A 23,437-nucleotide genomic window follows, 5' to 3' on the forward strand; every position below is an offset into this window, starting at 1 on the left:
TTGAGGGTTTTTTCTGTGTAGCTTTGAGTTCTGCATCTGGATCTGTATAAGATTTATGTAGCACTACTGATATTTAATTGAAATATTTATCCAGATTTTCAGGTTATTGACTTAATCTATTAGAATTGGAAAGAAGCAGACTTTTGCCTTTTCAAAAAGTCAACCCTACCAGAGCCCTAGCATTTTAAAATGATGAAAGGGGAAGGCAATTTTCTAGTCTCCTGTGAATCCAAAGGTCAGGCGTTTGTTTCACTTATCTCACTATTTAGTGTAAAGAACATAGATGGCATAACGTTTTCTTAAGTTATTTTGAATATTACTATTGGTTACTATATGTTAACATTGTATATAGATATATATCCAGCATGTTCAAGATCATTGATACCACTGATAGGCTTTCTTTTGAATTAAATGCACTTTGCATCAAGGACGAAGTGTTACATTTTGACTGCTTACTTCAGGCCCCTAAGCAAGTATTTCAGTATCTGAAAATGTGAGCGTTTGTTTCAAGTTTGGTCATTCATTCCACCCTCATTAGCAGCCTAAGCTTCTGGATAGTTAGTGTAGAAAGCAGATTCTTCTGAAGAATTAACTGAAGAGCTAGTGAAGATACCTATAGATACTTTTCATAGATTGTCCTGGGACTTACATTGGTGCTTGCATATGAAAACTCAATTCACCTGTGTGCCATGCAGGGAGCCACATGGCATTGGAGGAAGCTCTAGGTTCAGGCATGCATGGCTCAATGTCTTTTTACTTTGGAACTTCTTGTGCCGTGCTTGCACACTGAGCTCGTTTCACCTCAAGCAGCCCTCTGATCCACTTCTCTGCACAGCTGCAAAAATGTTTGAGCTAGCCCTGGCGAGTTAAAAGATGATGGTTAGCAAAGTGCAGTTGCCTGTTTCAGAATCCATATTGCTTATGCTGTTTTACTAGGTTTGCAGAAATGTAGCATCAGCAGGTGACCTCTGTCCGCTTGGGGCTGTGGAGACTCGCCACTGTTAAATTCAAATGCCAAAGAGCAGGGATAAGTAACAGGTTCAGTGCTGTTTATAGAGTTTACTCTGCAGTGCTTAAATGGAAGCACACACGACAGTAGGCATAATTTGTGGTCTAAATAGTGATTGTAATGGCTATGCTAAACAGTGCAGGGCAAAAAAAACCCCAACGTTTGCAGAAGGAAACGGTTTATGCGCAGTTTGATGTTCACACTATATTTCAGGGTGTTTCACTTCCGACTCTAATCTGGTCCAATGGACCCCATTAGTGGTTGAAGTACATTTTCCAGTGTTCCTCCATCTCGAAGGAGTCTCATCTGTATGCTTCTAGACTGTTCCACAATATGTGAACCAAAGTACAGAAAGCGGGTATGACTTCAAAAGCTCACTTCTGTTCCAAACTTAAATTGTAATGTAGATGCATCCAGTATATGTCACTGACAGTAGTGACACAATTAACCAAACATGCTGTTCAATTTTTACTCATATTTGAGTAAAGCATTTCAGTCATTGGTTTCTGGTTATTAAGATATTATTAAAATAGTCAAATTTTGCCTATGCTATTATAGCTTTAAAGGACGTATATTCTTAAGGTAATTGCAGATGCAGTTGTTTTCTTCTAGAGTATTTTGTTCTCTCCAGTTCTGTTTTTAACTGAATATTTCCTGTTACAGATATTTCAAGTATGGATTCTTTTTTAGTGTGCTCCCACATTCAAGTGAAAGTTGAAAACTATTTTAACCTCAAGTCTCACTGTTCTTACCTACATACCTACATTTCCCCCTGCTCAGTTGGAATAAGAAACATTGCTACCTTGTGAAACTCCACTTAAAGAATATTCTCCTAATATATCTATCAGTGCTTTATACTGCCCTGTTATAGGTGGATTTTGTGTAAAAATTTAGAGCTATATGAGTTTTAAAAAATTAAACATCCTTCTCTGGTAAGGGCTATCTTAACTGTGTGAAGAACTGGCCAAATGTGTCTTTATCAGTGGAATGAAATGTAAGCTGAATTTTTAAGTACCTGAGAGATACCTGTGGTACGATCCATGATCAAATTTTGCAAAACTAGAACTGTGTCTTTTTAATAAAAACTTATTTCTGACTATCCTTGACACTGGTTTCATTTACCTTTTACTAGCCTCCATGACTTCTTAGCAAAAACTCATCAACTTTTTGTTGTGTTTTGTGGATGCCCAGGGCTGGTTACACATTCAGATTAGGCTGGTCTTCATGCAACTGTCACATTTATGTTTGCCATTCAGTGAATACATCTTTGGTATAAACAGAATAAAAGTTAACTTGGTCACATACTGTGCCATTTTTTAAATGTATACTCCCGTGTATATGTCCACAGATCACAGAAATCAGGAGATGATGAAATTTAAGACTTATTCTAGTCTGAGAGTCTAACTGTAGTCAAAGACTATGAAAAAATCTTGAAATCTCAATACAGTTTTGAAATTAGCTGCTTATTTTTTTCTCAGGTACAAAATTTTGCAGTCAGTTTACCCTTATCCGTCAATGAAATGAACCTTTACTACCATGCTCAGGGTGCTTCAGGAGCCATGTACTGTTTAAGAAAGAGTGGGTTACTTAACAGTTGCCAAATGTCTAGAATATTAATCAGGTGTTGCAAGAATTTTTTGTATGGTTTGAATTTTTCAAGGGTTCTTATTAGAAAATAGTTTCATTCACATTAGATTGGTTTATGGAGAGATTGTGTTTCTGACCAGCTCGAACTCTGATCTGACTTGATCCCTATATCATTTACATAAAAGCTTCCCCTGCCAGATTTCCATTTATTGGCCTTTCAATGCCCTTATCTCCTTTCTGGGAGGCCAAGGAGTGAGGTCTGTGAGACCTCTGCCTAGATGTGCAGGTGTAGGTATAACCTTAATATACACCTGCACCTATCTACAAAGCAATCCTCAGCAGTTCAGGTAGGGACAGAAGTGACCAAACTTCTTATCTGGGGCTGTTACATTGCATTGACTGTCTCTGCTCTTTAATCCCACTTTTTAGCTGAAATTGTAGTTGTGGGCTATTCATACTTGTGGTGCCCCATGGATGTGACTAACCACTGAGGTTACTCATCTATTGATTGAGTAGCATCTCCCAGGTTTTTTTGATGTGTACATGGGTAGACAAGAAGGTTAGTCTAAAAAGGGTTCCCCGTAACCACTTCTTTCTGCCTATTTAGACTACTACAAACTTGTTTTCTCAATTTGGTTTGAACTTACTTCTTTGGATAAAACTATGGCTGTGTCTTATTAAGTTTATGCATCCAAAACTACTGATTCAGACACGTTCTCTTTTCTCTAAACAAATTATTTAGAAAAGATTACTTCTTTTAAGGGAGAGAGGGCACCCTCCCTTAGACATTTGTTGGATAAGCAAAACCTTTTCTCAGAAGAATGATGTCTTACCAGCACAAGGGCTGAATGTCTTTTAACTCGCCTTTTTCTTATCTGAGTGGGAGTTTTGTTTAGCTTTTTATTCTCTCTTGCCCTGCAGGATAAAAAAAGAAGCATATATAAGAAAAAATACCCAAGAAACAAAACAACCCCCAAACCCCAAAAACTACCCCCCCCCAAAAAAAAAAAAACCAAACCAACCCACTGAAGAGACACTGTATCATTTTAAGGATCAATTATATATGTAGTAACCATTTCTAGTTTAACCATTTGTATGCTTGTTTTTAATATTACAAACAGGATATTAAAATGTTGTAGTAAAATTATATGGTTATTTTGGGCCCTGGTCATACAGCTATGACAATAACTTACTATATGAGCAGTGGTGCTATTCATAGGCAGGTGGTTTGCAGAACTGTGGCCTGAGCTAGTTCTGATCTTGTAGTTTGTCCAGTAAATATTTATTCTTTGCTTTTTGGTTTAAATGTAGTATTTTTAAGCCAAAGCTCTTCACTACCGCTAGAGAGCTCTGCTCTTAAGGTATGTTGTTTTAACTATTTTGAATTGCAGTATTCATAATTGTTCTTACACAATGTACCGTTACTTTGTGGTTCTATATTATGTTTTGGTGAAGTATATAAAAATGTTTTTTGAAATGAAGAGTAGGACAGAACCTGATTTTTTTAAACTGTTCTTGAAGTTTAATTTTTCTTAGTGTGTGAGAAACACCATGAGGTGGTCTATTGTGTACTGTTTCATTGATAGAATTACCCTCTCTACATAAATGACTAGATCTCTTGTATATGTTTCCTCTTTACCATGTTTGGTTATCTTAATGTGTGCTGTAAATTACACTGATTCACAAGCTTAACAGAATTTTAAAGACCTACGTCAGGAAAAGATCCAGGAAGGAAAAAGTAACCAAATTGACTTGATAATTAGCCCCACCATAAAACTTCATAGTTTTGATTTAACAGCAATTTGGGGGCTAGTTAAAAAGAGAGAGGGTTTTTTTTGCTCCACCTCCACTTCACATTGGTCAGGTTGGATGGCTGCATGTGTTCAAACTTGTCCAGAGACCTCTGAAAAAAAATATTCATGGTTTTATAAAGCTGCCGGCTTTAACGGAGAGCATATTACATCTGTGCTGGTATAGGCAAAGGTAATTTAATAGCTTGATCCACAGAACAGAGAGTAGAAACCTCAATTAGAGTTTTGCTTTAATCGGGTTTATAGATTAATTTGGCTTACTTGGATCCAATCTGCTATATGGCAGATTAAAGGGAACTGAAAAAAGCATACCTGTTACTAACGCAGTTCCCACAAGTCCTTTTCATTTTAAATTATTTTGTTTGTTTGTTCCAAATGTCATTCTGAAAGAAAAGCCTTCTGGCAATGAAGTATAAGGATCAGTTACTTTGCAAGTCTTAAAAAAAGTGGAAAGAGCCCTCTCTTCTTCGTTGTCTTCTTGCCCTGAGGGGTTGCTTTTGAAAGATGACGTATAATTTTGTAAGGACAAATTTATGTCTGCTGTTTAATTGCACAGCCATATTTTGGTATTTAGTCACCTAGCTACTTGATTGCACCTGCCTACTAGGTAGTGAGATGACTAAACCCCTTAATTTGATTATCCAGTTAATTGCAAAAAGATCTCTATTAGATTAAAATAACCTAGATTGAAATAAAAATAAAAAAGCAGTACTAACTTTTCTCCCTCTGATTTTTTTCCTAAAGCATAGCGTTAGGTTGTTTACCAAGGTTTTATTGCTGTCTCCTCTGGCTTGAGTCTTGATGAAATTTAATTTTATTAGTAGATTTCACTGACGTTATGGTTTTTGACATTTCTTATTTTGGCTGATAATGTTGTATGAAAAGGTCTCTGTGTGTGATATATTTAACTGTGGTAGAGTTTTACTTTCCATTTGTATTCACATATTTCTGTTTTCTGTCATACAGGTGGTATGTTAAGTAGAATAAATGGTTGCAGTGATATTTTCAAAGTTGCAGTCACTGTTTTACTGGTGTGTTTAATACATGTGGGAAATAGGTCTTTTCTGAAAAAGAGACTAGCTTCTTGTCTTCAGTGCTCCTGATTCATAACCCATTATGTCCTGCACTAAACATAACATTGCTCATTCACGCTGATCTCGTTCCAGGAATGTGTTGTGTAACAGCTGGCAGTGTGCAGCCAGAGGCATCATCCCGAGTGCCTACAGATTATTTCAGCAGAAGCTGTAGTCTCTTAGTACCTTGCAAGCGGTGTTTGGCACTTCCTAACATACAGCACCTACTGGCTGCCCATCTCATACCCTGGTGCTTTTCTATTGCCCATCAATATGCTGCTGAGCTAAAATTTCAAGGGGGTTGATTTCTTGTTGTTTGTGCATGTCTGTTGCTCTTATTTAAGTAGGCAGGGAAGGAGTTTCCTCCTAAGGTACAGAAGCAGGTTGCCAACAACAAACCCTGTATCTTCAACTTTCTGCTGGGATTACTTTTCTTCTATTGTCTTTCTCAGTTTTCTTCCTCTCTGAAACTGTACATCAGGCTGTGTCATTGCCAGTTGCTGACTGTTTGCGCATAGGCAGTGCCATGAATAGTGCAGGCTGAGACTGCATTTACTGGTAAATGTTAGTTGAGATACCACACAGAATTTCTTACTGAAGAAAGGTATTGTTTTCTCTCTTTTTTTTTTTTTTTATTTTATTTTTTTTAAGTTGGAATCTTTTTATTGTACAGCTGATACTCTCCAATGAAACCAGCATTCGTTGTTTTAGAAACCCAGTCTCATGATGTCTTTTCCTTTCCCAATTAGGTTTTTACATCTTTAAACATATAAAAGTGCTTTCTTGTTACTGATGCCATGAAATTATACATTTGACAATAATCATTTTTTTCAAGAACATCTTGGATCTTTATTTCTAAATGAAGATATATGGGAGTTTTAGATCACGTAGTCTTAATGATGCTGTACTGAACTGATTGCTTTCCCAGTGTCTCTTTTCTAAAGGCAAGATTTGAAACACCTGTTTTGGTGTTTAAAATGGGGCTTAGAAGGAGAGGGGAAAAATCATAAGAAAACAGTATTGAGCTCATGATCTACTTTAGCCTTAGAGATACCTTAAATGCACTAAGGATATCTGTTGGACCAAAAGTTCCTCTCACTTTCACTACTTTTCACAGAGCAAGTGGGGATAAGCCTGAATATCACCGGAGTTGTAATCTCTAATTGTTATTAAAATTCACCCACACAATCTGTTTCACAGCAAAACTCAGGCATGACAGCTATATATATCCAAACACACAAAAAAGGAGTTTCATGAAGGGACATCCACAACCCAGTTTATTATGGTGCTTGTCTTCAGGGGAGACATCTGCCCTTGAGCCACTCCAGCTGGAGACACTTGGTAGGCAGTGATACTTTTGATGGAAGACAAGAGATGAAGATCCAACACATGTAAAGTACAATTTCCTACTGACTGTCTTTAGAGGCTCTGCACACAGCTTTTTGGATTTTTGGACCATTTACTTTGAAGATATTTTGCTGTGTCCATAGGCTATGTAGGCAAGTGACCAGGATTACATTCTGGAACCAGACATCCACTACTTGGGTGTTTCAGTTCTTAAGTGAGAGATTCCTGAGGAGGTATTTCTGGATCTCTCCCACAATTCCAATTCAACTTTTAGCACATTGCCCATCCAATCTGCAGAATCAAATGTAGAATAAATTTTAACTACAATGTTGTTATCACTCACTTTTCCAGCTGATCTTTCAGATCCAGCTTCACAAGTACACTTAGGGACTAATTGCCCCTGGATTTGAGTTTGTCCTGCACATACACATAAATGCATGTGTCTGTGGAGTGTTGTTGAAGAAAATTTGCTTGAGAAAGAAACTTTTGGGAAGGATCTGAATGACAACCAGATGGATAATTAGCTCTAAGAAAGGGAAGGAGTGGGACTAGCAACTCAGGTCTGTATTGCAGGGGGGCAGGAATACAAGAGAGGGAGGGGGAATACAGAAAAGGACAGTGAGAGCAGCAGGATGTTTCTGGGGAAAAAATGTGAAAAAGATGAAGCCCATATGGATTTCTTATAGCTTCTTTTCCATTGCTGAGTTCTGCCTTGTTTTGGTTTATAATGATTTTCCAAGTACAACATACTTAAAAATAAATCAGTGTTTTCATCAGAGTTTATGCACTTGCAGTCCTGATTCTGTTTTTAAAGTGCAGCTGTTGAGAATCACTCAAGATAGCTTACATTTCTTTGTGTTTTCCCTGATAAGTTATACTTAGCTTTTTTTGCCAGCTAGTTCTCACACAACTTCAGAATTAGATTTGTAAAAATCATTAAAAAGTAGTTGACAAGGAGAACTAATAATTCTTGTGGTTTTGAACACGTCTTTTTAAATTTTCATTTATTTCAGACTTGATTTTTAGGCTGACTGATCTGCTTTCTGAAAAGTAGGGCCATGGACTTAGATGCAGGGTACTGAAAGACTGTGGTCATATATGTTATTATTCTGTGGGAAAAAAATAAACTAGAAGATAAAAAATCCATTGGGAAAATAGATAACTATTTTTTAATAACTGCTTATGAAGCTTGAAGACAGTGGTCCTGCTCATGTGCTACTCAGTGAAGGGCTTGTTTGAATTTTTGTAGCAGCTAAAACTCTATGTTTTTGATGTGTTATACATGCAATAAAAACTTTTCTATAGCTCTGGACAGTATAACTTTCTGTCACCCTCTCATTATCCTCGATGCATATGTGACATACCACTGAATGGATGCTCTAGGCAGAATATTAAAAAGAATTTAGAAAAAATCTAAACCCTCTACTTTCATTTGTTGCTAAGCTATGCTATGAGTATTATGTGTTTTCATATTTATAGTTTTATATCAGTAAAAAAGGTCTTATGTTCCCATTCATTCAGGAAATGCTACGTAGTCAAAATGTTCCTTGACACTATCACTGTTTGTAAGAAGCTGTGTCCTTGAGGTTTCACTATAGCATCTGAATGTTTCTTGACAATTATATTACTACAAGTAACAACCTCTATGAGAAAACTGAGAAATTTGTAATTTGTCTTTAAATTTACTCTTTTTAAGCTAAAGATACACTTAGATGAATTACCTTTTTTAAAAAAATTGTTGGTATAAAATTTGTGTTGTATTGTATTGACTTTCAGTTTGAAGAACTGATTATATCCTTCTGCCTAAAACAGTAGCGGACTGATATAATTTTAGCTTATGTCATTCATTATGGGTGCCTTGTCTGATTTTATGTATGTGTGTTCAACCAATCATCCTACATTTTCTGTATATCTAAGGAGGTTTAAAGGAAGACCATATTGTAGGCTGTGGTATTCCATGTTTATGAAAAAGGTGGTATTGGGCTGTTGGTTGGAAGAAACTGAAGCAAACAGAGAGGGATGAACTAGGTCTTTGAGTTACTTGAATGGACTGGAGACTACTACATTCTCCTCCTGCTGACCTTCTGCTGATCTCCTTTTTGTTGGTTGTATTGTCTTTGCTTCAGTTACAAGAAGTTTTATTTTTGAGGGGTTCACAGTCATATTGACAAAAGAGTGGTAATTGGAAAAGGTAACAGAGCTCAGCTTTAGTATCTTGTGGCACACTTTGTACGTCAGGTGCTGGGAAGGTTATAGTACCACTTCTTAGCTGTATTCCTTTTATCTGATTGTGGCTGTGTCCCACCTAGGAGTTCAAGTGGTAAAAAAAACACCAGCCAAACCCAGAATTCTCCAGAGACTGTTTGTTTTTAACGGCAAAGGAAGGATGAATGAGTGAGACCCTGTTTCCTCAAAAAGCTCTGTCCATTCCCTTATCTCCTATAAATCTTAGCCACATCTATAGATTTGCTAAAACAGCTGATATTTTCCTTCATGTTTAATAATGTCATAATTTGAGGGACACATCAACTAGAAGCCAAAAGAGTTCTCTTTATTTAAGAAAAATGCTTGGGCTTTCATCCTCTTCCTTCAAAATTCGTTCAGTGTTTTTTGATGAAGTGAATGCATTAGAAGAATCTTGCTTTAAGTAGCATCTAGTTATTATGTCATCACATCTCACAAAATTAAGTACAGATTTTGACCAGATGTCAATATATTGGATATTCTTCAGTCCAACCAAAGGAGATGTTCCTGAATTGACTGCATTTTATCATTGGTATGATTCTGTAAGCCTTACTGGCAGTTTTTCTTAAAATTATGATATTGATCCAGTAATTCCTCCTGCAGTTGTAATTTTTTTAAATGTAAATGTAATTTCAGATGTTGAAAACAGTAGAAGTCACATAAAAAAGAGAACAAGTAGCTTTTTACTAGCTAACAATTATGAGAAAATACCATTTTATAGCTCAATATTATGCAAATGAATAGGAACCAGATTTTTCAATTATCTCTCTTCATAATAAAATTAAACCCACTGAAGCTATTGGGATACATTTTATGATGGAAAAAGCCACATGGGGATTCAATTAAGTAGTCACCTATTTTAATGTGATAATTGTTATATCCAGGCCACTGGAGTCAATGGATTTCCAGAACGTGTGTTAATATCAGAGGACTGCTGTACTGAGTAGGAATGGATTTATACATGTGATTATCTCATACACTGAGCTGGAATTTAAGGCTGTAATAATCCTTTTGTATGTGCAGGACCTTTGTATTTCTATTGCCATTGCAATATGAGTATTAAACATATTCTTACATGGTTGCAACATTCATTATATCAGTACCTGGAATTCTTGGCTCTGATAGAGAGAAAAGTAATAGTTACTTGACACTAATCTGTATTGCATTGTTTTTCTGCTGTCTGGATTTTCCAGAGTTCTTTGGTTCCTGTAAATTCCAATACTTTTTTATTGGAATTAAATATTGGAAACAATAAGTATGTCGCAATCAGCAGGAATTCATACAGACCCAAAAGATGATCATTTTAATATGGAGATGAGTTTTCTTCTGTTGATGGATAACCTCCTGATATCATCCAATACTCAGATACTTCTTCACTGTGCCTAGTGACAGCTTCCTTACAGAGTTCCAGCATATTTGCCTATTTATGATATTTATTTTTGTGCCTTACTATTGTCAACTTTCATTGATAAAATAATTAAAGCCGGGAAGTCCTTTAATGGAAATTTAACCTGGATCATGCCATTCATGACAACACTGTCTAAATGTCACGAGTCAGGGATTAGGAGATTTACACTGGCTGTTGCTTTTCACTTCATGGTCAAAATAGAACTGGTTCAAGAAGGATAGCAGGAAAAGCAGTTAAGCCTCCTGCTAAAGTCATTGGTTGAACTGAGACTTGTGAGGCAGCTTCTCAGAATTCACCACATACTTTCATAAATGATATTGTGTTGACATTCAGTTTCTCAGAAGTTCCAAGTGTTCCTTGGCTTTGCTTTAGGCCTCGCTGCTATTTGCAGCTCCTGCAGAACTTTTAAAAGCTTTCCATAGGGACTGTGTACATCTACAGTTAATGCATACTAGTTTGAGATTGTGAACTCTTTGCATATGCTTTATCACAGTGCAGATTTAATTTCTATTGTAAGGCTAGCTGCATCCTCTCCTCTGTCTTCTGAGTCTTGTTGGGGTGGAATTCCAGGCTCATTGCACAGTGCTAGCAATGAAAAAATGTTGCATTTTGAGAGCAGAGATGGGTAAGTCTACAGAATAGGCCCGTTCAGTTATATTATGAAACTTCGAACTGTTCCAAAGGCAAACATACTTGTTGAAAAAATGGCTAAAAGTTCATTCTTTATAATTATTTTCCTAGGGTTGAATTATAAACAGCCCAATGCTTTTTTTCTGAAGTGTTTCTGTTGATTACAATTTTCATCACTACTGAACAGGTTGTACAGTGAAGATGATCAAGGTTCATCTGGTTGATGAACAGAAACTTTGAAAAAGGTAACTTTTCTACTAAGTTCTTTAGAGAGAAGGAAAAACTCAGAGCAATGTGATGTAGGACAAGAGAGGGGATCATGGATAGACAATAGAGATCTCATTTGTAGCCACTGAACTCCCAAGAAAGGGGAGAAGATAGAGGTTGTGAAGGTCATACAGGAAATTTATGGATTACTTGGGTACGTAAATGTCTTTAGTAAATACAGGGTAATTGTTATTTAGATCCTCTTGCAAATTTTTTTTTCTTCATTTAAACACTGAAACACTTGGAAGACTGTGCTTAAGCAACTACTGTGTTACTGAAGGCAGCAAAGTATTTTGCAGATCTGTGGGTGCTGAACTATAAGCCTCTGATTCTTTACAGGGGTAACAAATTGCCCAAGAAACGTACCTGGGGCAAGGAAGAAAACAGAGTATAAAGGAAAGCTAAAAGCAGCCAGGCCCAGTGATGGGGCTTCTAGTGACTTAATGGGAGAGGCACCAGGGTGTTTAACTTTGCACAGGCAGTCTCTGTTTCGTAAAAATTCTTACACGTTTGGCTTACCCTGGCAATGGCCTGGCAGCACTGCCTGTGATGTCCATTGGATAGAAATGCTTTCAGCAAAATGTAGGATACAGAAGTATATTTGATTAAGAGCTTTCAATATCCCTGATTTCAGGCTAGGCTGAGTCTTTAAAACAGTGATTCTTACTCTGGTCACCCTTTCTTTTTGGTTATCTTTCTGTGTAAGAACAGATACTATATTTGATAGTGTCAGTTGCTAAATAAAGCAGGCACTAATGCTTTCAAAGTGTAATACATAGCAAAAGAAATTCCTCCAACAGCTGCACTGTACCTTGAACCTTTGGTTTTCCTTTAGCCTTCATAAGGTTGAGAGGTTCTTTTGAGACCCAGGTTCACAATTAGGGCATGCCTTGTGTCTGTTGCTTGGTTTAGGATGAGGTACTTCTACGGCTGTTAGGAAAAAAATAATAATGCTGTTCTACAAAAATACTACAGGGAGTTGCAGGTCTATGTTCAGGTTTTGGGTATTTTTGTTTGTGGTGGTTGTTTTTTTTTTTAATTCAGAATCATATATAGATGGGCTTATTAGAAGATGGAGAGGAGCTGTATTTTTGGTTATTTTTAATTCCACTGTCTTAGAAACTGCTTTTGCCATTCTTATGTCTCTAAACTTCATGAGTTTTGAAAGTATTTTATATTTAATGGGTAGTTGATTACTGTTTGTGACAAATTTTTGTGGTGAGGGATGAAAAAGTCATTTGTGTGCGTTTTCCGTAGTCATAATTTATTGCCATGTTAAAAAAGCTGTCCTCATATTTGGAATGCAACAGTCTGCTCCTGTCATAGTGTGGCAGTCTACTTATTTCAATCAGTTTATCTACTGCTTATGCGATGTTTTAAAGTCAGCAAGCACTTACAAACTACAGAGTTTTACTTTACCAGTCTACCCATTTTAATAACTAATTTTAGCAGGGGATGGTGTGTTTTATTCTTAACAGATCTACATTTGATTATTAAATGTATCGACTCTCAGATAAATACAACCTGCTCCACATAGATTGTTACTTTCTAGCTGAATATTTTGCTTTCTATTATTTCTTGCCAAGACGAAATAATTTCTAAGTCAGTCACACTTTGCCATCTACAAAGCACAGTGATGTTCTTAAATAGCTTGCTGGTAGAGTTCATTCAGACAAAGTGTAATTTTAAGATGAATTTTAGTAGCTTATGAAATTGTTGCCTCCAACACCAAATAACTGTCCTTGTAATAACTGAGAAATGTCTTTCAATAATACACTCAAAAAAATAGATTCTTAAATGGCTGCTTTTACTTACTAGCAATAACTATTATCGTATCTTTTCAGTTCTTGCTGTTTGTAGGTAGGTATTAATTGTATGCAATAAATTGCATTCAGTATTAAGAACTACAGTCTTCTCAACAGCACATCATTCAAGGTATGGTGTCGCTGAAGTCAGTGTAAATTCTCATTTTTCCAGAAATGAATCGGCCAATATTGCCCTGGAGAGTGTAGATTCCTGTCAAGTTTAATAGAGTGGCTACTATAAGTATTTTGTAGCTTAAGACAATATTTTACTTTTTGGTCCTACCTGTTGAGTTGGAAATTTGAACCTGTGACTGCAATGGGTTGAAAAACCTAAACGTGAGGAAGAGAGAACTGATCTGTGCAATAACCTCTGCGTAGCTCATAAACTACAGCTGAGAGCACCTCAGCAGTAGCACCAGCACACCACCCACAGGAATTAGGATTGGTTACTATAAGTGTATCCACTTAAGACTGCTAGAAACTAGGAAGGTGCGGCTGCATTAGGATGAATAGATAAAATTATGCAAGTCATTGCTTAATATGGCTGATTTGTCAGGCACAGGCATGTTTATATTGCTTTTATATTTCTGACAAAAGCGATGTGGTCATTAATCAATAATTGTCTTGCTAGATTTAAAGGTAAAGGGTGGCCCTAACAACATTAAGTGAGGAACTGTGGTAGAAGCCTCCTTTAATAAATAACAAGATTTTGCACTTATGTTGCAAAATGCCTTTCATCTAAGCAGGATAAAGATTTATAGAGGTGGATAAGTTACGCTGCATTCATTTTAGTATAGGAGGAGCTGAGGTATATTGAGTTTGAGATTCACCCAAGGTCATGCAGAAAGTCAGGATCAGAATTAAGTTTTAGAGTCTGAAGTACTTTTCTAAAAATAATCCTTCAAGCCAAATAAACAGAGCTGTTCCTTGAGAATTGAAAAGAGCTGCATGGCTAGTTATTTTACCATGCCTTACTGCTGTCACATAATTGCTGACCAGTGGAACTTCTTGTGGAGTAATACTTCATACAAGGGTGGAAGACTTCCTCCCCTGGAGTACTTTGGAGTCCTTTCCCTTTGACTGCAGCATGTCTAGCATCTCACCCAAATGTGAGTACAGTTAAAATATTATCTATATGCTCTGGGATCTTTGGAAGCTGCTGCTGAATTTTTAGTTGAGCAAAAGCTGAAGAGAAAATTGGAAAGCTTACCCCTTGAAAAGAAGATTCTTTCTAGAACATTGATGTTCAGTTGTTTTCCATAGTACCAAGGAAGCTTGCTCTTGCAGAATGCATTCAGGTGAGCAGTGATTTTTGAGTGCTGTTCTGGTGGCCTTTTTTTCCTCAAGTATAAATTTTTGGAAAAGGAAATACAGATTAACAGTGTGTACAATAAATTACCCCCATTTATATTGCAAAACCATGTAAATACTGTATCTTAGAATGGTTTCAGAAATGATCAATTATTTTCAACTGTATTGCCCTAAGAACTGGATGTATGTTGCAAGATCACTTAAATTTTGGGAAGATATTTTAAAGGCCCAGCTTAATTTAGTTTTCAAGCCCTTATTACTTTTAATTTCTTTCTCAAAAATCACGTTGTACTTCAGGAATCTTAGCAGCTGAAAAAATAGTACAATAAAAGTTGATGTTTTCTAATGTAAAATCCTGCACACATGAGAAAATAATGAAATATGGAATGTTTGGCATGACCTTCTTCCTAGAAGATCACATCACACCACAGAGTGCATATTCTATTAAGTCATATTCTTATCAGCTGTGGAAAATGAGATGTCATTTAAAATGCTTCCAGAAGATGAATTCTGGATATTTGAGATTTTTCTGACCTCATGGATGCTTTGTAATCAAAGACATTTGCATCAGCATGACTAGTGATTCTGTTCAGCTGGCTATTTCCAGAGCACGTATAAGGCAGAGGATGAAGTCCAAGAACCAGAAGTTTCAACAGTTTTTCTACATTTGGTATTAGCCTCATCTGGCATATATCTTGCTAAGAGCATTGGTTTTGGCCACATGGTCTTCCACTGATCTTTTCTTATCTGAATCCCTGGTCCTAGGCATTCTAGGCAAGTGAATGATGTTGCAGTAGGTTTTGGAAACATCTTTTTCTTATGTATAGTGAATTCACAATGATGTTTTGTTTGTTTTTGAAATCTCATCTCACATTTTTCTTCTGCTCAAGGTAAAAGTTCCAAACCTATGTCACTTGCCTAGATATGAGCTAAAAATTCTGAGTAATATCAGTGCTCTCTCCCTCCTTCCCACCCTCTCTCCCTTCCTCCCTCCCACCCTCTTACCCTCTCTCTTAAATAACAGCATTTGGAGTCTAGGTGTGCTAATGCTGGGTTTTTTTTCAGAATCATGAATTGTTTCCCATGTGCTCTTTTTCCTTTTGTTACTTCGTAGTCTCAATCTTTCCGAGGAGTCTCATTCTGATTTCTGTGGTCTCCAGTTTGCTTTTATTATTGGTTTTATAGTTTTTCTTTTTTAATCCTTTATGAGTTTGACTTATTTCTAACCACAGATCATGGCTGTCAGGGAATATTTAGTTTTCTTTATCAAAGAAACTTCTTTGAAAAGACACACTTTTTGCCAATTATAACCTAAAATATTCATGTCTCTGCGGTGCAGCATCACTGCACTTCAGAGCAAGAAAGAGTAAATGGATGCAGAGGCAGTTAAAGGATTTTTAAAACTGGCTTTCACTGGAGCCTGAGTCGTTATTTATCTGGTTTGTCTAATGCTAATTTCAAGAAGCTAAATGCAATTAGAAGATTATATTACTCCTCTACATTATGCTTCCATTCACTTTTCCCTTCCTGGCTGCCATTTTCCTCATGCGAGGTCTGATCCAGGAAAAACTGTCTCTTTTGTTTATGTGTACGCTCAAGATGATTGTTTTTTTAAGGAAAGACTCTTAAGTATATGCTTAAGTCAATTCAGTAATAATCTCTGATTGAGAGCCCTGAGAGGACTTTATCCCTCTCCTTGAAAAACTTGATCCTGTGTAATTTTAGGTAATAGGAGTTTTTGCCTTTGATATTAATGTAGGTCAGGTAGGATCGATGGTCATTATTTTTTTTCCCTGCGCTCAGTTTTATCTATCTTGAGGCATTGCTTCTCCTTCTCTTCCACTGCTTTTCCATATGCTTTCACAGACTATAAAGCTACTTCCTTGGTTTTGCCTTAGGTTAGTTGTATAATTCCACTGCTGAGCAGTCACTCCATGTTATCCGTGTACTTGTGGAAACATCTTTAAACATACATGTTAAAATTATTTCCTAACACTAATAAAGCACCAGCATAGATGAGGCCTTTGTACTAACTTACATTAGTTGCAAAGAGTATGCCACAAGGAAAAATTTAAAAGCCCTGTAGGAGTCTATAGATGAGAGAGGATATTAATTAAATGTATGTTTTGGAATACTGCTTTCCTTGGGGAGTGAGACCAAGGAGCAATCTCATTGAGTTACGCTAGGGATTAATTTGACCTCCTGTCTTTGATGTTAAAAAACTGGGGACAAAACTCATTCCTTTGGTATCTGCTTTGAAGAAGAAAATGTCTGAGGGTGAGGCAGCAAGTTTACATATCATCAGAGAGTGTATGGATGTAGTTTTGAAACAGTCTGCTGACACAGTATTAAATTTCTGGTCCTGTTCTGTGCATGAAAACAGGGAATATTTATAATTACTTTTTTTTTTCTTTTTCACATACATTTCTCTAAGTGCTGCAGAGTGGGCAGTGTTTCAAAATGCATGGTATTAAGACAGAAGTAGTATTTTTAACGAGTAAATTAGCAGAGATCTAAAATTAAAGTCAGCAGCACTGGCCAGATTTCTGAGGAGGAGTGAAGCTATTGGGACAGGCAAGGGAAAATTCCCTGAAACTAGAAAATTGCTGTATTCCTGAGGCAAAGCTTTACTGATAAAGGGTTAACCAAACTGACCCCTTGGTGACAGTGAAAATCCTTGTAAAATTTACTTGTTGATCTGTAACCTTACTCCTTTTACAGACAACAGCTCTCCACACAAATTTATGCTTCCTTGTGAATTCTTAAACAATAGATATTATAAAACTATTATGCAATGCTGCAGTGTTTTCTTTCAGGAAAAAAAGATGATGGTGGTTGTAAATAGTTTAGCCCTTAGCAATTTTCTGCTACTTAGGCTTATGACGGACACGGTGTGTGTACAGTAATAGCTTAATTTGATATAAGATCATCTGTGTATTTGGATTGAATGGTAGAAGGCAAGACTTTTTCAATAGTACAGTGAAAGGTGTTTCTTTTTGTACCGTGTCTACATTCAGTCTTAAATATTTTGTCCGAAATCAGTCTCCCCTGTACTTTCCCCCCAAAATAGAAAGTCAGTTTAGCAGAGATTTAATATTTTGAGTTGTCATTGTGTAAACTGGAAGTTTTGCAGAAAATGTCTTTTACTGAATTCTCATGTGTACTAACTGTCAACCTGGGAGGGAGCTTTTATAGGAAGGTTTCTATTCTTTGTATGGGTTGTGTTTCTCTTCTTGCAGTTAACAAGTCAAAATGAGGAAAGTAGTTAACTAGAAACAGGCTTGCTAATGTTACTTGTTTGTTGGGTGTTTTTTTTCACTGAAATGCTGCTTTGGTGCACAATTAAGATTTCAAAATGTGAAGGAAGTTAATATAAAGCATTTTTTCTATGTTCACTTTGTGGGTCTTTGTTTGCAGGCTGATCAATAGGAACTAACCTACAGTTGCGTAATAGTTGATAGTTGTGTTAAAAAGGACTAATAAACAGGTCAAGAGTATAAATACTCACCCTTACTACTACTGGTCCTCTAAGTCATTCAATATTTTACATAAGTTTGACTGAAAAATGAAACCAAGCCAGTAAAAGACAGTCATTTCCTGAGCTGTGAAAACCTGCCAGCTCTCATACTTTGGTAAGTGGTTATTTATCGTGTTCAGACCAAAGAAACACATAAGGTGAAATTTTATATTGTTTAAATATGACTGTGCTTAGGATAACATTGATTACTTGAAAACTCTACCCAGCAAGTTGTTTGTCTGCATTTGCATAGATATATGGTAACTGCATTTATCAGAAATGAGATTTTTCACATCTGTCTTTGTGCCATCTTGTTGATTGTGCTGCATTTACTGCTTTACTTGGTTCTAGCTATGTAGGAAAGAGTAATCTGAGCTGCATTGTATATCAGGTTTGTACATGTAATTCTGTCTCAGCTGAAATACATTTTATTTTATCATTGATAACGCGAATTTAATATTGAAGAAGATTATAAAAATTAATTTAAGTAGTACATCACATGCATGTGTCTTCCAATTTTCTTTTTATTAGCATTGAGGATTTTAATCATTGAATCTTTTGTAGTCTTTCAATCAAAGCATCAAATGTGCATGATCAAATCAAGCTTCTTTAATGAGAAAGATATCAACTGTATAAGTCATGTTTGACCATGTAGAATATTTGCATAAGATAATGGAATGGAGCGGTAGTTTCATTTTCCTGATCTCTGATTGTGAGAAAGTACCCTGACTGACAGTTTGAACAGATTAGAAACAATTTAAGTTCCTTGGTTATGTTAACCATAGAGATCTATTTTCCTACTAAAGTATGGGATTGCATTAATTTCCTTTGGTCTCTGTGTAACAAAAATTGCTGAAAGAAAGTGTCAATGACATTTAAATGACCCTATTTGATGATACTCATTTTACCTTGAGATGATTAAGACAGAGGAGGGGAATTTTTGCTGGTTTTGCTACTATGACTGTATTGGTAAAGGAAAAGCTTATAAGAATAAAAGATTTCTAGACTATTACCTTTTTTTTTCACTAAAAAAAATGTATATTTTTACACACTGAGAAACAATTTCAATTTTGTAATCGTGAAACTTTGAATTTGCGCAACAGCAGAATCCTGATGGGAATTCAGCTGAATGGTTTCTTGGGTGCAGGCTGTTGTAGCAATTCAGACCTTCACTGCAGCAGGTACCTTAGCAAAATCTACAGTTTTAAGTATTGTATTCACCATTATTTTACATTGTTTAACATCAATAAATCGATTAGTTACTCAGTATGGCAGTCTATTAAATAATGTAGTCATGGAATTTTAATTTCTGAAATTATGGTGAATAGTATACAATCTTGTATGCTGTTGTTTTCTTTCCTTATCACAAGGTAAACCAGGATTGATGAGTTGGGTCTGTGCTTAAATTGTATTGAAGGTTACATTTGCATCATGTTTCTGAACTGTCCTGCAGAAGATGTTGGTATACATGAGAGAACAATCCCTTATTTGCTGTTGGGTTTTATAAATTGATTATTATTTGTAAAGATCTTGTTTTCTGACAGTTCAGTAGGTTGCTAGAGTAGTTGCACAGAACCCATGTGACTACTTCGTTGCCTGTTTTTGTATTCTAAAGAAAAGGAAAATCAGACATAGCAGTGGTACAGATTCCTTCACACCATATTGCTATGGTATGTTTGGCCTTTGACATTGTAAATGTGTTTGCTAGTGTCCAGGCTCCTAATGCAAAGTTCTGCAAAATTTAATAACTGTCAAGACGTAAAATTTCCAGCGATCTAATAACTCTGTGTGTTGTAAACATGTCTGAAGACATTAAAGATGTCAGTCTGAAATACAAATCTTCCCAAAGAAATCTGAGAGGAATGTAGTTGCATATGATAGAAATGTCAAAAAAGCCTGTTGAGTTCTGCACAGATTTTTTTATAGCGTTGATTTCTTGTCCACTGGTACATTGGTTCAAAGTCATCGGGATCATTATACCAGTGGTACGAACGTGATCACATATGAAATGAAGATTTTGAATTATGGTAATTATTCTCCCATTCCTGATCTGCTTAATCATCATGGAGTTAATGTCATTGTGAAGTGCAGGAAGGTATAGGGAGTTGCTTATATTCTTTGTGTGAAGCAAGTGAGGCTTTTAGATGTCTGAAGACTCAATTTCTGTAATACTGACAGCCAAACTAACACTTTGAAGAAGTTAATGGTTTTAACTCTTTGATGCTGCGCAAGAAGCAAATGCCTGACAATAGTTCTTTCATGAGGTTTGTTGGGTTTTTTTTAGTTCAAGTAATTGTCCCTGTAAAACTTACATATGAAAATGCAATAAAAAATAATAATCTGTTAATCTGTTCTATAATTTTTGGCTTGTAATATCTTCTCAGTGCTTCTTTTCATTCAGTTGTTTAAGAAAATGAGTCAATTATTTCTGACAACCTGTGGAACAGGTCTTTGCTTGTATGCCTTCTTGGAACTAAGATGATGAATTTATTATGATTGACTTTGAGAAATAGGTTTTTATGTTAAAATGTTTATAAAGAAGAAGAATGGTTTACCATAGGAACTATGCTCAGGGAAAAAAGTCTGCTATCAGAGTGAAGAGTACACATTTCTTCTCCAAGCTTGTTTTCTTTGTAATAGACTTACCACAGGTGAACAGGAACTGCCAAAAGGTAGTAGGTTGGCTAGAAGAAAAGGTGAACAGAAGGTTGTTTCTGGTTTTGTAATTATTGCAATTGAAATTCTGGATTTCCGTAATTATTAAGCAATTAAGCAATGTAGGATCCTCATTAAACTTAGCAATGGATTTTGTAACAGCTCCTCTCCAAATCAATACTTTCTTTCATGATTCATAAAGATTATTACACTAAAATGGATAGGACAAACTTCTCAATTATTGATTTTAAGAAGCAGGGGATTGGATTGTTCAAAGGAGCTCTTTCCCAGTTGCATTGGTGGTTCAGTTTTTATTGTAGGAATGGTGTTTTGTGCTATCTGACCAGCTCACTTGTCAAAACCTTTGTCTGATCAGACTTTCCTTGTGAATGAGATCTAGCTCTTGCATTGTTTTCAAAGTAGAAACTGTTTCATTCCTCTGCTTATGCAAGTAGCATGAAAGCAGTCTAATCTTATTTAACCTTACTCATAGTGGTTGTGAATGATTTGCATCATCACTGAATAAAATTGTGTTATAGTTTGTTAATGTTTTCTCAATATGTACCTTCAAACTTACTATCAACTGAAAATTTTGATTCAGATCTAAGATTTATATTCTGTCAATATCCTTTTTTCATTTTAAAAATAATTTGAATGCCAGTTAAGTATATTCAGGAGTCTAGTGTGGTAAATGTGAATATTGTATGCACCATTTGCTCAAGTTCTTTGTGCCTGTGTTAATTTGACATTTAGTTACTGAGGGTGCTTTGGAAAATTAATTCTTCAGATGTACAAAGTAGTTGTATTATCTGGAATTCTGTGTCGATACGTCTCAAGTAAGTTGTGTTGTCATGTGAAAGCTCATGTGTGTAGACATGATTCAAGGTAGGAGCAACTTCAGATTAATTGCTCAGTTAATTCTGCAGAGAAGATAAGTCCATAGATGCATGGTACCTACAGTGACAGCTTAGCACTTTGGGTGGTGGTCTAGCAACTATCTATATAAGCTGGCCTAAGGTTTGCAAGATGAGGTAGATGAAAAATCTTTCCTTATGTATACAAGCTCAAACAAAGTATATTGATTTTAAAAGGATGAGATTATTCTTACTCATTACATAAAAAAGCTAATTGTTTAACAAGCAAAAAATATGTCTCAAAAAAAGGAACAGGGTGAAGAAGCATTTTCTGTTGCTACCTGGTTTTTCAATAGAATTTTTACTATACAATCTCATTTATTTGGGGACAGCACAATACAATACTACAAAACATAAATAGCTACGTGTACTTTGAAGCTGCACAAACTAAATGGAAGAGTTCCTTGTTGATGTTTGTGGCTGAGGATTCAGACCTTACGTTGTTTTCCACTGCTTCAATTCCTGCCCCTGGAAGAAGCCTTTCTCTGTCACTGTAGAAAAAGGATGACACTTTGGTGGAACACCACCCCTTGGAGGAAGTCATTGTACTGAAGAGTAGCAGCATGAAAGCTAAAAAGAACGTAAAATATCAGAATCAGTCTTTGTGAAAGAGGGATGTTATATTTCAGATATTTATGATTGAGATTTAAGCCTAATATTGGCTTTAAAAGAAAATGGAGTCTTCAACAACCTCCTTGTTTTTCTTGTGACCATTCATTTCTTTGATTTTTATTGGGTTTTGATGTTTTTGCTCCTTGGAATTTTTGTACAAACATCATTGCAAAGTCAAACATACTCAAATAAAACCTAATAAATCTGACAGAAAAATATTGTCTAACAGTTTCATTTAGATGGTGAGGACTCTCCCATTAAAGACTCCTATGGCTTTTTTTATGACTTTCTTATTTTTTAAATGTTTGGTTCTTAACTTCTATAAATTATGCATGTTGGCTTTTCATTAACATAGAAGGCAAACATAATTCATTGCATAGAATTCTTTGGTCACACATGATTGAGAAGTTCAGAAAGATCAAAAACACTTAGCTTTGTGGTAGGAACAAAACTGTATTTCATGTAAAGGCTCCAACTCCCTGATTTTTAATATTGATTTTTATTTTTTTTTTCCCAGTTCCACAAAAATTCAGGAATGCTGATACATTACACAAAGACATTTTGTAGCTGCCAGAGCTCTACAAGGAGCCCACAGAATGATGTTAACCTCTTCCTAACAAATGAAGTAATTGTTGCATTGCTTTTTGTATATAACAGGAGTCACGCATTGGAATAATTTTTGTCTACAGAAAGATTTCAGGCAATTTTTTTGTTCAAATGTCTTATGTTGGTTGAGAGAGAGGGTTGAAGATGCTGATAAACAGATAAGAAAGAGATGATGCCGAGTAAGGCCAGCTTTGTTATTGCAAGTTTGGTGGGGTTTTGGTGTGCTAGTCTAAAAGAGGTTTTATATGTGATATGAGAAAACAGTGACTGGGATATATGAAAACAAGGATGATGGTTCTTGCTTTCTAAAAGACAGTAATGGAGAAGGGTTAAATTTCATAGTATTAGTGCGGGAAGAGTTTTCTGTACTGTGAATGTAGGAGACTGAATACAGTATGTGCTTGGTAGATGGAAAAATCACATGTGGTCCAAAGGGAGAAATAACCCTAGTGGGGGCTTGCTAGAGTGGTTTTAGTACTTTGTTTAACAGAATAATTATAGCTGATGCAACAATTAGTCCACAGATACTGTAAATTAGAGAAGATGATAATTGAATATGAAAACTTGATGTGGATTTTAATACCTATATCTAACAATTTTTTCTTGCATAGCAAAAGTATTAAAAAATATTCTTGTTCTGT

General features: G+C 35.9%; 1 protein-coding gene across 4 annotated transcripts in view; it reads left to right on the plus strand.

The window, feature by feature from the left end:
• Positions 1–23,437, plus strand: part of BBS9 (Bardet-Biedl syndrome 9) — a 308,046-nt gene that overhangs the window by 207,700 nt on the left and 76,909 nt on the right. For 2 of the 4 annotated variants that reach the window (XM_080383272.1, XM_080383275.1), the window contains one exon: positions 1,223–2,426. The exons of the other annotated variants lie outside the window; for them this stretch is intronic. In XM_080383272.1, the coding sequence (XP_080239398.1) occupies positions 1,223–1,329 (107 nt within the window). In that variant the 3' untranslated portion in view covers positions 1,330–2,426. Of the gene's footprint in view, positions 1–1,222; positions 2,427–23,437 lie in introns of those variants that run through there. 4 annotated transcript variants of the gene reach the window in all.

Source organism: Falco punctatus (genome assembly GCF_963210335.1).
Source record: "Falco punctatus genome assembly, chromosome: 4".
In the NCBI taxonomy this organism is placed as follows: Eukaryota; Metazoa; Chordata; class Aves; order Falconiformes; family Falconidae; genus Falco; species Falco punctatus.